This window comes from Capra hircus, chromosome 21, assembly GCF_001704415.2.
Source record: "Capra hircus breed San Clemente chromosome 21, ASM170441v1, whole genome shotgun sequence".
In the NCBI taxonomy this organism is placed as follows: Eukaryota; Metazoa; Chordata; class Mammalia; order Artiodactyla; family Bovidae; genus Capra; species Capra hircus.
The window spans coordinates 17,125,880-17,140,868 of record NC_030828.1 but is presented as its reverse complement, the minus strand read 5'-3'; the positions used below and the strand labels follow the sequence as shown (position 1 = coordinate 17,140,868).

At 40.1% G+C, this 14,989-nt stretch overlaps 1 protein-coding gene across 1 annotated transcript in view; it reads right to left on the bottom strand.

Moving 5' to 3' along the window:
• Positions 970-14,989, bottom strand: part of AGBL1 (ATP/GTP binding protein like 1) — an 843,984-nt gene continuing 829,964 nt past the window's right edge. The window contains exon 21 of the mRNA XM_018066611.1: positions 970-3,684. Coding sequence (XP_017922100.1) covers positions 3,480-3,684 — 205 coding nt within the window. The 3' untranslated portion in view covers positions 970-3,479. The remainder of the gene's footprint in view (positions 3,685-14,989) is intronic.

The following is a 14,989-nucleotide window of genomic DNA, read 5'->3' as shown; positions in this document are numbered from 1 at the left end:
TAGCCATTCCCTTCTTCAGGGGATCTTCCCAAACCAGGGATCAAATCCGAGTCTCCTGTACTACAGGTGGATTCTTTACCATCTGAGCCACCAGGGAAGCCCTATGGTCTAATGATACACCCAGTCTGCTCCTGAGACCATCGAACAACCAGCATAGCAAGGGTGCTGATCAATCAGTCATAAACACGTGGTACAGCAGGAATGATACATACATGCCGACATCAGTTCCGGTCAAACCTTTGCTGAAAATCTTGGTCTCCACTCAGCATGTTCAGAACAAAGGCCAGCCTTTCCATTGGGCAGGATAAGTGTTGCTGATCTGATAGATATCTAGTTTGTCAATTTCATCTTCTGTCCCTCCCCTCCTTTCCCCACATACAAGCACACCTTCTCCATCAGTCACACTGAACATTTTATTCCAACTCTCACTCCACCGCAGGGTCTTTGCACAAACTCTTCCCACTTCTTAAGATGTCTTTCCTCCTCTTTCTAACCAGGAAACTTACATATCCTTCCAACATCACCTAAACTAGCATCTTTTGGAGTAGACTTCGCCCACCAGTACTGCCTTCACTGGATGTGGTGTTTCTGTATCATCCTCTGCAGCCCATAATTCTGCTCTATTGAAACAAAATGTTTGTTGTCCATCTTTGTCCCTGAACTTTGAGCAACTTCAGGACACAGTGAGTCTTTCTTTCTCTGCAGCTTTAGAGCCTAATGAAGAGCCTGACAGGCTTCCCAGGTGGCTCATGTGATACAGAATCTGCCTGCCAATGCAGAAGACATGGGTTTGATCCCTAGATCAGGAAGACACCCTGGAGAAAGAAATGACAACCCACTCCATTATTCTTGCCTGAGAGATCCCATGGACAGACGAGCCTGATGGGCAGGAGTTCCATGTGGTCCCAGGGAGCTGGACATGACTTAGCAACTGAGTACACACAAAAAGAGCATGACGCATAGCAGGTACTTAATATATATTTGTTACAATAGATGGATCAACAAACAGTCCATATTCTTGGCTTTTCCTGAGCACATCACGTAGAAATCTACCTGCCCTGGGCACATTCTCAAAAGCATGTTAAATAAACAATTTTGAGCTGAGATGCAAATTGATGACGTGTTAGGATTATTTCCATTCCTCTCACCATTTACATAGTCAACAATGTCATCTTCTTGACCCTCAAAGCAGTGAAAAACAAACAAACAAAAAATAGAAACAAACAGAAGCATTATGCCATCCTCTATTTAAGAGTGGAAACATTGAATATGTGAGAAGTTAAGAGATGTTTTCAACTTGGATTTGAATTCAGTGTCTTTGTTATTTCCCTCAAACTTCTTGTGTACATTACAGAAATCTGAGTGCCTTAATATAAAGAATGAATTATGATTTCTGAATGATGGTAAAGAAATTTGAAAAAGAGTCAGAAAATAAGGGCCTATTTATAATAATAATAATAATGTAATAATGTAATAATAATGTCTACTTCCTAAATCACAGCACACATAACTTTGTCACATTCTTTGGGGCTAAATTATAGCAAAAAGTTTTTATTTTTCTACGGCTTTCTGCTTTTCTAGAAGTGTGGACTGTTAGTTTTCTCTGAAAGTATTCTGTTTCCAAAATCTCTTAGCAGTGCTAGGTATACTAGGAAAAGTTTCTTTGGCATGTTTTTGATCCTCAATATGCATCGTTTTCACTTCAGATTAAATTTCCGATTTTTAGCATTGCCTGCCTCAAATAAAGACTGCATTTTCCAACCTCCCTTTCAGCTACTTCTGTTCCTAGGACAACTTTCTGGATGGTGAGGTTAAGCAGAAGTAGTATGCATAGTTTTGGAAATATGAAGAAGATGATATCCTATTTCTGTCCTTCCTAATGCTGACTGGGACGGAGATGCAAAGTGGGAGGCTTCAGCAGCTGTCTGAGACCAACAGGAGAAGCAACACACCATGTGGGCTAGGAGGCTGCTGAAGCTCAGTGCCTGGCACCAGGCACTCATGGTGCTTGCTCTGGTCTGCCTATATCTGGAATTCCACATGACAGACAAATGGACTTCAATCTTAAAAAAGCTACTATGCTGTTTTGGATTTTCCATCTCCTGCAGCCAAACCTAATTATCACAAAATATGAATGGCATCTGGACAAACATACACTTGCTCTAACATATTATCTCTGCTTTATCTTCCCTTTTAATCTGCCTTCCCAGTCTCTTCTCATCCTTTATGCTTTGGCCCTATACATCACACCATTTCCATTTTCAAACTGTTTCCATCTTTCTGTTGCAGGGCCTTGCTGCATTTTCACGTGCCCTAAGCTACGGCAGCCTCCTAGGCTCTGCTCCAACAGAAACTCCTGTCCTGAACCCCTCCAGGAAGAGAGAGTATTTCCCAACCAAGTGACTCCATAGCCTGTTTTACTAACTGAGAATACTTCCATAGCATGTTCTGCCTATGTTATGGTGGAAAATAAACCAACTTTATTGTCTACAATGCGCCAAACTCTGTACTTTTACATATGATTTCATTTCATCTTCACAATAACTCTGTAATATAGACACACTCATCTCCACTGAACTGTAGTTTAGGGAGATTTGATTACTTGCCTCAGTTCTCATAACAAGCAAGTGCCAGATCTCAGATATGAGCCACATATATCTGAGTCTGAAATGAATGAAGTGTCCACTGTGCCTTGCTGCCTCCTAGGATAATGGTAAGTGGCCTGAATTTCATAGGATTTTCAAATTTGTAAAGACTTTGGCCGTGTTTTATTCATGTAAAGACTCTGGTCATGTCTTATTCACTATTATGCCCCTTCCAATAGGACAGCTCCTGGCCTTTACTGAATCTGCAAAATAGATACTATTAAAAGAGACCAAGGACAGTTACTCAGTGGTACAGTCTTCCATGTTCAATCAGCCAGCAAGGGGAGACCCTGCCAGGACCCTCAGTTTCAAGGGGGCTCCTGCTGTGGGTTGAGGAGCTCTGATGCTATAATAGGAAGATAGCAGGAGGCGATAACCCTCATATAGAGAACAATGTGAATGATCACTTAGAATTTGGGTTGATAAGACACGAAGAAAGTTGAACTCCTACTACTTCTAGTCCATTCTGGTTTTAAGCAGGGATGGAAAAGAGCTCAGAACAGTCTTTAGAGGACCCATGGAAATCTTGAGAGTCTCCCATTCTAGCATAATGACAGCGTACATCTAGCCATCTAACTACTGGGTTGGCCAAAACATTTGTTTGGGTTTTTCCATAACATCCGAACGAATGTTTTGACCAACTCAATATGTAAAATGCTATAATTAAGAAGTAGCCACCCTCAACGAATAGTGAAACTAGAATGAAATTTGGATGTAGGGATGTTGACCTCACTTGGGCTTTCTGTGCTGAAGTTGCATGTGTCTGATGGCAAAGCAGCAGCGTGGCAGCTAATCCAGTGGCCAGAGGCACAGAACTTGCCATGAGCCTCAGGGTTAAGGGATGGCTTTTCTTCCCTGCCCTGTCCCCTCCTCTTCTTCCTCTCCCTCATCCTTGTGGAAAGCGCACTCTTGGATCTGCTGGTCCAGCTCTGAGAAGCTCCCTTCCTGCTCCGAGCTGCTGTCGGTACCATACTCAATCTCTTCCAGGCAGGGAGGCTCGTCATCCAGTTCGGAAGCGGTGCTGCTGTTGCTGCTGCCTCTGCCGCGAGTTCCCAGAAAACATGGAGAAGAAAGGAAGGAGAGAAAAGGAGGGAAGGAAAAGGGAGAAAAAAAAAGAGGGGAAGGGGAATAGAAATGGAGGTGGAGAGGAAGGAGGGGAAGATGAAAAGAGAAGTTACCCAAAGAAAAGAACATTTATAATTGGTTGGAAAAGAGAGGGTGGGGATTATCTTCACTGAGTTCTAATCTCAAGAGCCCCCTACTCCTTTCAACCTGTTGCATATAGCACCCTGTGCTCTCAACCACTACCTTGCAACGGAGGAAGAAAATCTGTAAAATCTACGGGCACCCTTCTTCGTTAGCCAGCAGAGTCTGCATGTCTAAGTCCAATCAGAAGATTTCCAATCACGAGTTAGGGATGGTCTCATCTATTTAACATCGTCAGGGTCCTTGATCCTCAAAGTGAAAAATCAGAGGTGGCTGTCATTGACTCTCTGTGAATGTCATGTCAGTTATGCCCAGGGAAGAGTGGCACTAGAATTCTGATAGGTAGGATGCAAAAATCTTTAATGCTTCCCACTATAATGAACAGCACTATAAGTCATATTACACAGCTAGCCCTTCATCATGGTGGATGCCTGATTGAAATTAAAAAAAAAAAAAACTAATCCAGGTGGACATTAAAGGAGAGAATAAGTGGAGGAATAGCACTCTCTTTCCACTATGTTTGAACTCCCTCATCATCTCCCATATCTCCCTCCAGTTTATTCACAAGTGGAAGATCACAGATACTGACCAACAGGAGACAGAAGGGAGTGGCAGGAGTGAACAAACCTGGACCGTATATTATGAGCAGGAGAAATTTCCTCCCAAGGAACTGTATTATCTTCCTCATTTGCATGAGGTACCTTCTTTCCTGAAGACTTCTTAATCACTCCCTACTTAGGATTTAACCAATTAGGATTAGCAGCAGGCTGGGTTTCCACTCTGTGATTTATAGAAGGCGAGCTCTTCATAAATCAGGCAGAGATGTTCATCCACCTGCCTCGCCATAAACAATGAAAATGGGGAATCAGCAGCATGGTTACATTTCAGCTTGGGAAATGAATCAGAGGCCAGTTTCTTAATTGTTCACTAACTGTTAGGAGCCACTGAATGCTCTCTAGTACCCTAAGCTGAAGGCCTGGGGGTACATTTCATGAATGGAGAGGAAAGAGAAGAAGTCTGAATCTTGATTCCACTGCATCACAGCATTAGTTGTTATCCTATCTCAGGCTGAATGGTGGGTGATAAAGCAGTTGGGTAAAGGAAGGTAAGACCCATCCAGTCGTAACACAAGCTCAAGTTGGCAAGGACACCAAGTGCCTTTGACACACCCGTCACCATGGTCAGTGTTGAGGGGACAAAGCCACAGAAGGTCAAGAACCTGACCAGGGGACCTTGGAAAAATCCCTTTCACCTCACAGAAGGGCAATAACAATAACTCAAAGTTTTTTGTGAATACCAAATAAGAGGACACATGGATGCAATCTAGCAGAGTGCTCTGCAAAATAAAACTGATCAACAAATTGTAACTCCCCTCTATTGTGGATACTGAAAAAGATGGTGAAACAGGGTGGGGAAGATGAGCAGGAACTGAGCTGTGCTGCTTCACTCCTTCATTGCTGCGATTACTATTACAAAACTTTCCCAATCGGCAACACTAACAGCTTCTCTAAAACATAACTTTTATGATGCCATTTCAAATTAGCACTATTTATAACAACTTGCAAGAACTCAGCCTTGCTTACTAACGCAATATGAGTATCAGTGGATGGGATGTTCTTAAAGGGTCCAGTTGGCAGATGTCCATGAGTTAACAGCAGAGTCATTCATCCCCTCATAAAGCCCTGCCTTCCCTCCACTGTGGAGTCTGCTCCAGTCTCCCATAGACTTTCCTGCGACAGCCAAGTTAGCAGACCGTTCCTATTGTGATCATTCAAACATATCAGGCTGAATGTGTTTTCAAGTCTTGATTATTCACACAGACAATTTCCTATATCAAAAGTAATCTTCCAGCTCCTCAACATCCAGCCAAATAAGACAGATCAACTGTAAAAACTCATCTTAATTTTCATCGAATGATTGTTTCAATGACTCTCTTATTGAAATGTCTTCCTCTAAATATAAATTTTCATATATTCACTTGATTTGTTTTGATATTTAATAGTGTTTATATAGTCTTATATTGTGAATAAGGCCACTGCCTCTGATTCATGTTTATATTATTCTATAGAACACCTAGAATGTGCTGACAATACAGTAGAAACTCTTTGCACCTCCATGGACTATAGCCCACATGGGTCCTCTGTCCATCGGATTTCCCAGGCAAAAATACTGGGGTGGGTTGCCATACCCTCCTCCAGGGATCTTCCCAACCCATGGATTGAACCTGTGTCTCCAACATCTCCTGCATTGGCAGGGATGTTCTTCACACTAGCATTACCTGGGATGCCCAGATTGGTGACAGATAGATAGACAGATACCTGAAATAGATAGTAGATATATGAGATAGATAGATAACTAGTTCCCTGTGTATATTACACACACCTACTGCCATTAGCAAGGCAACTGGAGAGGTTGGGAAGCAGGGCTCCTTCACTGGCTTCAGAAAGGTGGCAGAAAAATGCCTGGACAGTGCACATCCGTGAGTTTCAGCAATGCAGCGGGAAAGTGTGTTGCCTGCGTGCACGTGCTGAAGTTAGGCTGGGAGTGGACGAGTGCCATGACCACTCTCTCATGCCAGCCCCAGCCAGGGAGGAGGCGGGCACTGCAGCCACCTGGGCTCTCTGGCTTCAGCAGGGCAGTGGTATAGTACCATGACCACGGGCCCCTGTCCATCTTAGCAAGGCAGCAGGAGGGTGCTCTCTCCAGCTTACTTGCCTATGCCAGCAGAGTATGTGGAGAGGTCACCTGTCAATATCGCCATCTCGGGAAAATTTTCACAGATCCCTGCCCCTCCAGCACATGTGTTTTAGATTAGCAAATGAGTCTCTCTCACATACACTGCAGGCACTTTTCAAGCTGCTATTTTTCTTTTTTTTTCCCTCTGTGTCTCAGGGTGGGTAAGACAACAGGTGAGTCATTTAGAAGGGAAGTCTCAGATTCTAACAGCACTTTGGACAGCAGCCTGGTTGGATCCCTTAGCCAGACATTTTAGCGGTTCACCCCTCTGGTGCAGACCCCAGGCATTGAGTAGGACACAAGCCCCTCGCTCCTTTGATAGAAGCACTAGCTTGACAAGATCTCTCCACGTTTTCTGTTCCATGCTGGTTTTCAGGCACAGTTCTTGCCAGGGCTCTGTCTCAAATTTTCCTGCCGTCAGTGTGGTCCTTTAATTCTTTGTAGTAGAAAAGCAGGTCATTCAATTTTCAGATCTTTTTCAGAGGGAAACAATTTGTATGTAGCTGTAGAGGTGTGGCCATGAACAGAGGGAGGGTCAGAATCATCCTGTCCTGTCATCTTGGTCCCACATTCATGAGTTTTATGTATGAATTAAACCATTAATTAATGAGCCATTAATTAATTGTCAGTACATTTTAGTAATTTTAAATAAACATAGTTTCCTTTGTCATTCACATTTATAAATAAGTATAATCAGTTCAGTTCAGTTCAGCCGCTCAGTCGTGTCCGACTCTTTGTGACCCCATGACTGCAGCACACCAGGCCTCCCTGTCCATCACCAACTCCTGGACTTTAGTCAAACCCATGTCCATTGAGTCGGTGATGCCATCCGACCATCTCATCCTCTGTCATCCCCTTCTCCTCCCACCTTCAATCTTTCCCAGCATCAGGGTCTCTTCAAATGAGAAAGCTCTTTGCATCAGGTGGCCAAAGTATTGGCATAATATATAGCTTAAATATATAAAATATTGTATAATACAAAGCTTAAATATATATTGAGGTTTCAAAAAGATCCTTCATGTTTTTCTGCATGATGCTACTGAAAAAACAGGATAAACTCTCTGGCTCATCCAATAATTAGTATATAATGAACAATGTATAATATATTATAAAATTATATATCATTAATATATTTATATATTATATATCATGCATATTAATATGTTATATATTTATATGTTAAATACATTTATATATGTATATAGTTTATATATTTATAAATTAAGAAGGCTGTGCTTATGTGCTCAGTCATGTCTAACTCTTTGTGACTCCATGGACTGTAGCCCACCAGGCTCCTCTGTCTTTGGGATTTCCAGGCAAGAATACTGGAACAGGTTGCCATTTCCTCCTCCAAGGGGTCTCCCTGACCCAGGGCTCAAATCTGCATCTCCTGTGTCTCCTGCATTGGCAGGGAGGCATTGTGCCACCAGTGCACCTGGGGACCCTTCAGTAGTTTAATTATCTCTCACTTATTTGCCAAAATGTGCGAATATCCTGATGAGTTAGGGAACCACAATGCATATGCAGGGACTCCCACTCCTGGATAAACAGAAGGTTCTCCCTTCTCCTCTTCATAGCCCTCTCTGGATATTATATATTAAAGGAACTGAAACGTGGATGGAATGTGGAGAGAAGAGACCAGACTAGATGGGGGCCTACTGGTCAAAGTGATGGTATGTTCCCTGGATTTCCTTTTGGCCTCACATACTCTAGTCTTGGAGCTAGAGAAGCTGACAGCCTGGCAATGCTGACAGGACAAAAAAATCCCTGACAAGAACTTGCTCTCTTTATCCAAATGATTAAAAAATGGAGTGACCTCACAAAAAAAAAAAAAAAAAGTTTGAAATTATAAAAGCTCTATTCCAATCAGACACCACAGAGGAAAAAAAACAGCAGTCCTGTCCTTATTCTGCCAATAGAGGTGTGGTGAGCCTAGATTTCTGCTCTCATCAGACTGCATTGTAATGTCCAAAATTACAAGGAAGCTACGGAAGCATCAGAGAAGGTAGAAAAAGCCAAAACGTTCATCTCCAATGGGCACTAATGTGGTTTCTTACCCGTTGATACCAGTGGGGGCCTGTAGGGGAGCATGAACTTCCAAACACAACTATTGACAACAAGACCATTCACTACCATTTTAAGGCAGACCAATAGCACAAGGTACTCATGCTGCTTCCACCCAGAACAATACTAGTGAAGGCCTGGTTGAAGCAAAAGCATTTATCAGTGCCCAGTAGTAGCAAGGAGTTCTCAGCACCATGGGTGTCCATGGAGCCTAAGGGAAAACTAGAGTTTCACCTTCATGATTCCTTCCTTTCCTGTCTGAGTGGTGTTGTAGGAGCCCAGTCCAAGCAGGAGAGTTTAATAAGACCTATATTCTCATAGGTCTTATTCTCATATACAAAAAAGATCTTCATGACCCAGAAAACCACAATGGTGTGATCATTCACCTAGAGCCAGACATCCTGGAATGTGGAATCAAGTGGACTTTAGAAAGCATCACCATGAACAAAGCCAGTAGACGTGACGGAATACCAGTTGAGCTATTTCAAATCCTAAAAGATGATGTTGTGAAAGTGCTGCACTCAATATGCCAGCAAATGTGGAAAACTCAGCAGTGGCCACAGGACTGGAAAAGGTCAGTTTTCATTACAATCCCAAAGATGGGCAATGCCAAAGAATGCTCAGACTATCGCACAATAGCACTCATCTCACATGCTAGCAAAGTAATGCTCAAAAATTTACAAGCCAGGCTTCAACAGCACGTGAACCATGAACTTCAGATGTTCAAGCCAGATTTAACAAAGCCAGAAAAACCAGATATTAAATTGCCAACATCTGTTGGATCATAGAAAAAGCAAGAGAGTTCCAGAAAAAAAATCTACTTCTGCTTTATTGATTATGCCAAAGCCTTTGACTGTGTAGATCACAACAAACTGAGGAAAATTATTCAAGAGATGGGAATACCAGACCATCTTACTCAACTCCTGAGAAATCTGTATGCAGGTCAAGAAGCAATAGTTAGAATTGGACATGGAACAACACACTGGTTCCAAATAGGAAAAGGAGTACATCAAGGCTGTATACTGTCACCCTGTTTATTTAACTTATACGCAGAGTTCGGTTCAGTTCAGTCCCTTAGTCGTGTCCGACTCTTTGAAACCCCATGGACTGCAGCATGCCAGGCCTCCCTGTCTATCACCAACTCCCCAGAGTTTACTCAAACTCATGTCCATTGAGTTGGTGATGCCATCCAACCATCTCATCCTCTGTCATCCCCTTCTCCTCCTGCCTTCAATCTTTCCAAGCATAAGGGTCTTTTCAAATGAGTCAGCTCTTCACAGAGTACATCATGTGAAATGCTGGGCTGGATGAAGCACAAGCTGGAATCAAGATTGCCAGGAGAAATATCAATAACCTCAGATATGCACATGACACCACCCTTATGGCAGAAAGTGAAGAGGAACTAAAGAGCATCTTGATGAAGGTGAAAGAGGAGAGTGAAAAGTTGGCTTAAAACTCGACATTCAAAAAGCTAAGATCATGGCATCTGGTCCAATAACTTCACAGCAAATAGATGGGGAAATAATGGAAAAAGTGACAGACTTTATTTTGGGGGCTCCAAAATCACTGCAGATGGTGACTGCAGCCATGAAATTAAAAGACTTTTGCTCCTTGGAAGAAAAGCTATGACCAACCTAGACAGCATATTAAAAATCAGAGACATTACTTAGTCAACAAAGTCCGTCTAACCAAAGCTATGGTTTTTCCAGTAGTCATGTATGGATGTGAGAGTTGGACTGTAAAGAAAGCTGAGCACCGAAGAATTGATGCTTTTGAACTGTGGTGTTGGAGAAGACTCTTGAGAGTCTCTTGGACTGCAAGATCAAACCAGTCAATCCTATAGAAAATCAGTCCTGAATATTCATTGGAATGACTGATGCTGAATCTGAAGCTCCAATACTTTGGCCACCTGATTCGAAGAGCTGACTCATTGGAAAAGACCCTGATGCTGGGAAAGACTGAAGGAGGGAGGAGAAGGGGACAGCAGAGGATGAGATGGTTGGATGGTATCACCAACTCGATGGGCAAGAGTTTGAGTAAGCTCCAGGAATTGGTGATGGACAGGGAAGCCTGGTGTTCCACAGTCCATGGGGTTTCAAAGAGTCAGACACTACTGAGTGACTGAACTGAACTGATATTCTCATAAAGTAATACCCAAATTGTTCAGATTTCACTCATTACATCAACCGAGAAAACCAATAGATGCCAACCGCAATATGACACAGATGTATGGCAAAACCAATACAGTATTGTAAAGTAAAATAAAGTAAAAATAAAAATTAAAAAAATATATAAAATAAAAAAAGAATTATCTGACAAGGATTTGAAAGCGGACATAATATAAGTATTCCACTTAGTCATTGTGACAGACAGGAAAAAGTAACTGAATGTCTTAATTAAGAAATAGAAAATATCATCAAAAAATAAGGAATATAAAGAAGAATCGAAGGAAATTGTAGAAGTGAGAAATACAATAACAGAAATGTAAAACTCGACAAAGAAACAGAAAGTTCCAATAAAGAAACAGAACATATAAAGAAGAACCAAATGGAAATTTTAAAACTAATAAATACAGATATTTTAAGAATACATTAAAAAATTCAATGGTTAGGCTCAACAGCAGAATGGAAGGAACAAAGGAAAGAATCAGTGAACTTGAAAACAGAACAATAGAAATTATTCAATGTGAATAACAGAGTGAAAATAGATTAAAACAATGAAGAGAATATCAGGACAAGATCTATAATATTCATTTCAGCAGTCCCAAAAGAAGAGAGCTAAAAAAAAAAAATTCAAAACAGTAATGGCTGAAAACTTTTAAACTTTGCAAAAGTCATTAACCTACAAATAAAATACTGAGCAAATAGATAAACTCAAGGAGACCTGATAAGACAGGTAACAACTTTTCTGAAAATTAAAGACAAACTAAAAATCTTGAAACTAAAAAAAAAGAACGAAAGAAAGAAAGAAAATCTTGAAACCAGTATGAGAGAAAGTGTAGGGTCACAGCACTATAGTGGAAAAATAATTTGAATGGCAGCAGAGATCTCATCAGAAACCATAGGGGGAATGATAAAACACAACACCATTTTTCAAATTTGAAAAAAAAAATCTACCAACCTACTACTCTTAAATACTATATATATACATAGCCTTCAAGAAATGAACAGAAAATAAAGACATCTTCATACAAAGTAAAATTTTGAGGATTTGTTGCCACCCTACCTTAAAAGGATGCCTAAAGGAAACCCCCTAAACAGAAATGAATGAATAAGATTATAATGTTGGAATATGAGAAAGGGAGAAAGAACAACAAAAGAGTAAAAATATAAATACAGCCAATAGAATTTTTTCCCTCTTGAACTATTAAAATTATGTTTGACAATTGGATCTAAAATTATATAGTTTGTTATACAAAATTATACAGTGTGTTACAGTTCATATAAATATTTGAGGTAATTATATAATAAATGGGAAGGTAAAAGGATGTACAAGGAGGGAAGTTTTCTACACTTGAACTGGCAAAAATGTGACACCACTAGGTTGTAAGTTACAAAATGTAATAGCTACAACACAAGAATATGTATGTGGAGATAACACTCAAGATCTTATAAGGAAATAAAAACAAAATTGTTTAAAAAACCCACTAATAAGGAACCAGGAAAACACAAAACTAGAGACTAAAAGGGAGAGAGGACAAAGAATAAAATGGAAGAATTAGCTACAACTTATCAATAACATTAAATGCTATATAATTGTCTATGTTACTAATTAAAAGAAAGATCGGCACAGATTTTTAAAATGTGACCCAACTGTATGCTGTTCATAATAATTCACTTCAAGTATCATGAAATAGATAGATACAAACCCAAAGGATGGAAAAGATACACCATGCAAACATTAATCAAAAGAAACCAGGAATGTCTATATCAACATCAAATAAAATAGTCATCGGAGCAAAGAAAATAACAAGGGAGGTAAAGGGATATGATAATAAAAATGTCAATACATCAAAAAGTCAGAGTATTTTTGTATGCGTATGTACCAAACAATAGAAGTGAAAATTATATGAAGCAAAACCTAATAGATTTGAAAGGAGAATTAGACAAAACTATCATTATCATTCAAGACTTCACGCCTTTCTCAACAAGTGATTAAACAACTAGAGAGGAAATCAGTCAAGGCATAGAAGAGTTCAACAACACCATTAACCAACAACATAGAACTGACATTTATAGCATACTTTCCACCAAATAACAGCAGAATACCTATTATCTTCCAATGCCGATAAAATATGTATCAAGACAGACCACATCTTGAGCCATAAACACATTTGAGCAAATTTAAAAGATCTGAAATAGTGTAGTCTGGGTTCTCTGACCAAAGGAATCAAGCTGGAAATAAAAGACAAAAAGATGAAAAGAACATTTCCAAACATTTGGAAAGTAGATAAGAAAATTCAGGAGGTCAAAGCATCTGCATATATATTCATATATATGAATGAATATATCAATATATCAAATTTTGTGGCACACAGAGAGAGCCGTGGTGAGAGGAAAAGTTATAGGAATAAATGCGTACCTTAGAAAAGTCTAAGTCGTAAATCTAAGCTACACCTCAAGAAAGTGGGAAAATAAGAGCAAAATAATCGTTTCATGACAAATATATGAGGAAACAATGAAAACTATGACAGATTTTATTTTCTTGGGCTCCAAAATCACTGCAGATGGTGACTGCAGCCATGAAATTAAAAGACACTTGCTCCTTGGAAGAAAAGCTATGACAGACCCAGACAGCATATTAAAAAGTGGAGACATTACTTTGCCAACAAGATCTGTCTAGTTAAAACTATGGTTTTTCCAGTACTCATGTATGCATGTGAGAGTTGGACTATAAAGAAGACTGAGCACCAAAGAATTAACGTTTTTGAACTGTGGTGCTGGAGAAAACTTTTGAGAGTCCCTTGGACAGCAAGAAGATCAAACCAGTCAATCCTAAAGGAAATCAACCCTGAATATTCATTGAAGTACTGATGGTGAACCTGAAGCTCCAATACTCTGGCCACCTGATGCAAAGAACTGACTCATTGGAAAAGACCCTGATGCTGGGAAAGAGTGAAGGCAGGAGGAGAAGGGGACGACAGAGGATGAGATGGTTGGATGGCATCACTGACTCAATGGATATGAGTTTGAGAAAGCTCTGGGAGATAGTGAAGGACAGGGAAGCTTGGAGTGCTGCAGTCCATGGAGCTGCGAAGAGTTGGACACGACTGAGTGTCTGAACAACAACAATAAATACTAAAGCAAACATAAGAAATAAACAATAAAGATAAGAGCAGAAATCAATGTACTTGAAAGAGAAAAACAATAGAGAAAATCAATGAAATGAAGATCTGACTGTTTGAAAAGATATATACAACTACCAACCTCTAACTATACTGAGAAAGAAGAAAAGAAGAAAGAAAGAAGCAAAAACTTCATTTTTCTTGGATGAGGGTAAGATAAATATTTTCCCACACATGGGCCATCAAGAAAAGACTACTAAAATATATACTTCAGTAAGGAAAACACTGAATTGATCAAAGTAACAGGCTCACAAGACATGATTCTGCTACAAATACTAAGCATTTGCACAATTTGGAAAATATACTTGTATAGACTGAGAGGAGTCATATATAGGCAATAAGAATAGTGATTTAAAATATTCACTGACCAAAAGAATGTGAGCAGAAGTGATGTTTGTCACTTTCCTCCAGAAGTGCCCTAAGCAATCTTCAATGGGCTCTCTAAAAAACATTTACATATCATATACATCATAATATTAATATCACCTGTAATATGTAAATACATGCAAATGCCATAAAATAACTGCTTTAATGGGAAAATAAAACTGAAATGTTTTAAATTTGAAATGGTAAAAGAAAGGCTGGAAGGACAAAAGAAGGAGAAGTGGAAGAGAACAAAGGAAAACAAAAACAAAAAGAAGAGGGAGGGAGGAAGAAGGGAGAAAAGGGGATGGACAGAAAAGACAAACTGCCTGTTGCAGGTTGCTATGTGTATCTCCTGCCACCACTCAGTCCATTATCTTATTTCCTTTGAACAAAATCGCTCAAGTCTAAAAAAATGCACTCAGATTGTCCCTGACACTCCTGCCAGTCTACCCCATGTTGAAGGTAAAGCCTGCATCCCACCTCTTCTTCTAAGTCTTCCCCCAAGCTGCCTTCCTTGTCTTTTGTTTTTCTTCTTTTTTAACTTGCCCAAGCGCTTAGCTGGACCACCCTCTTTGACATTTTGCTTATGCTGTTGTCTCATATTACTGTCAGTGTGAATAAGCAGTTC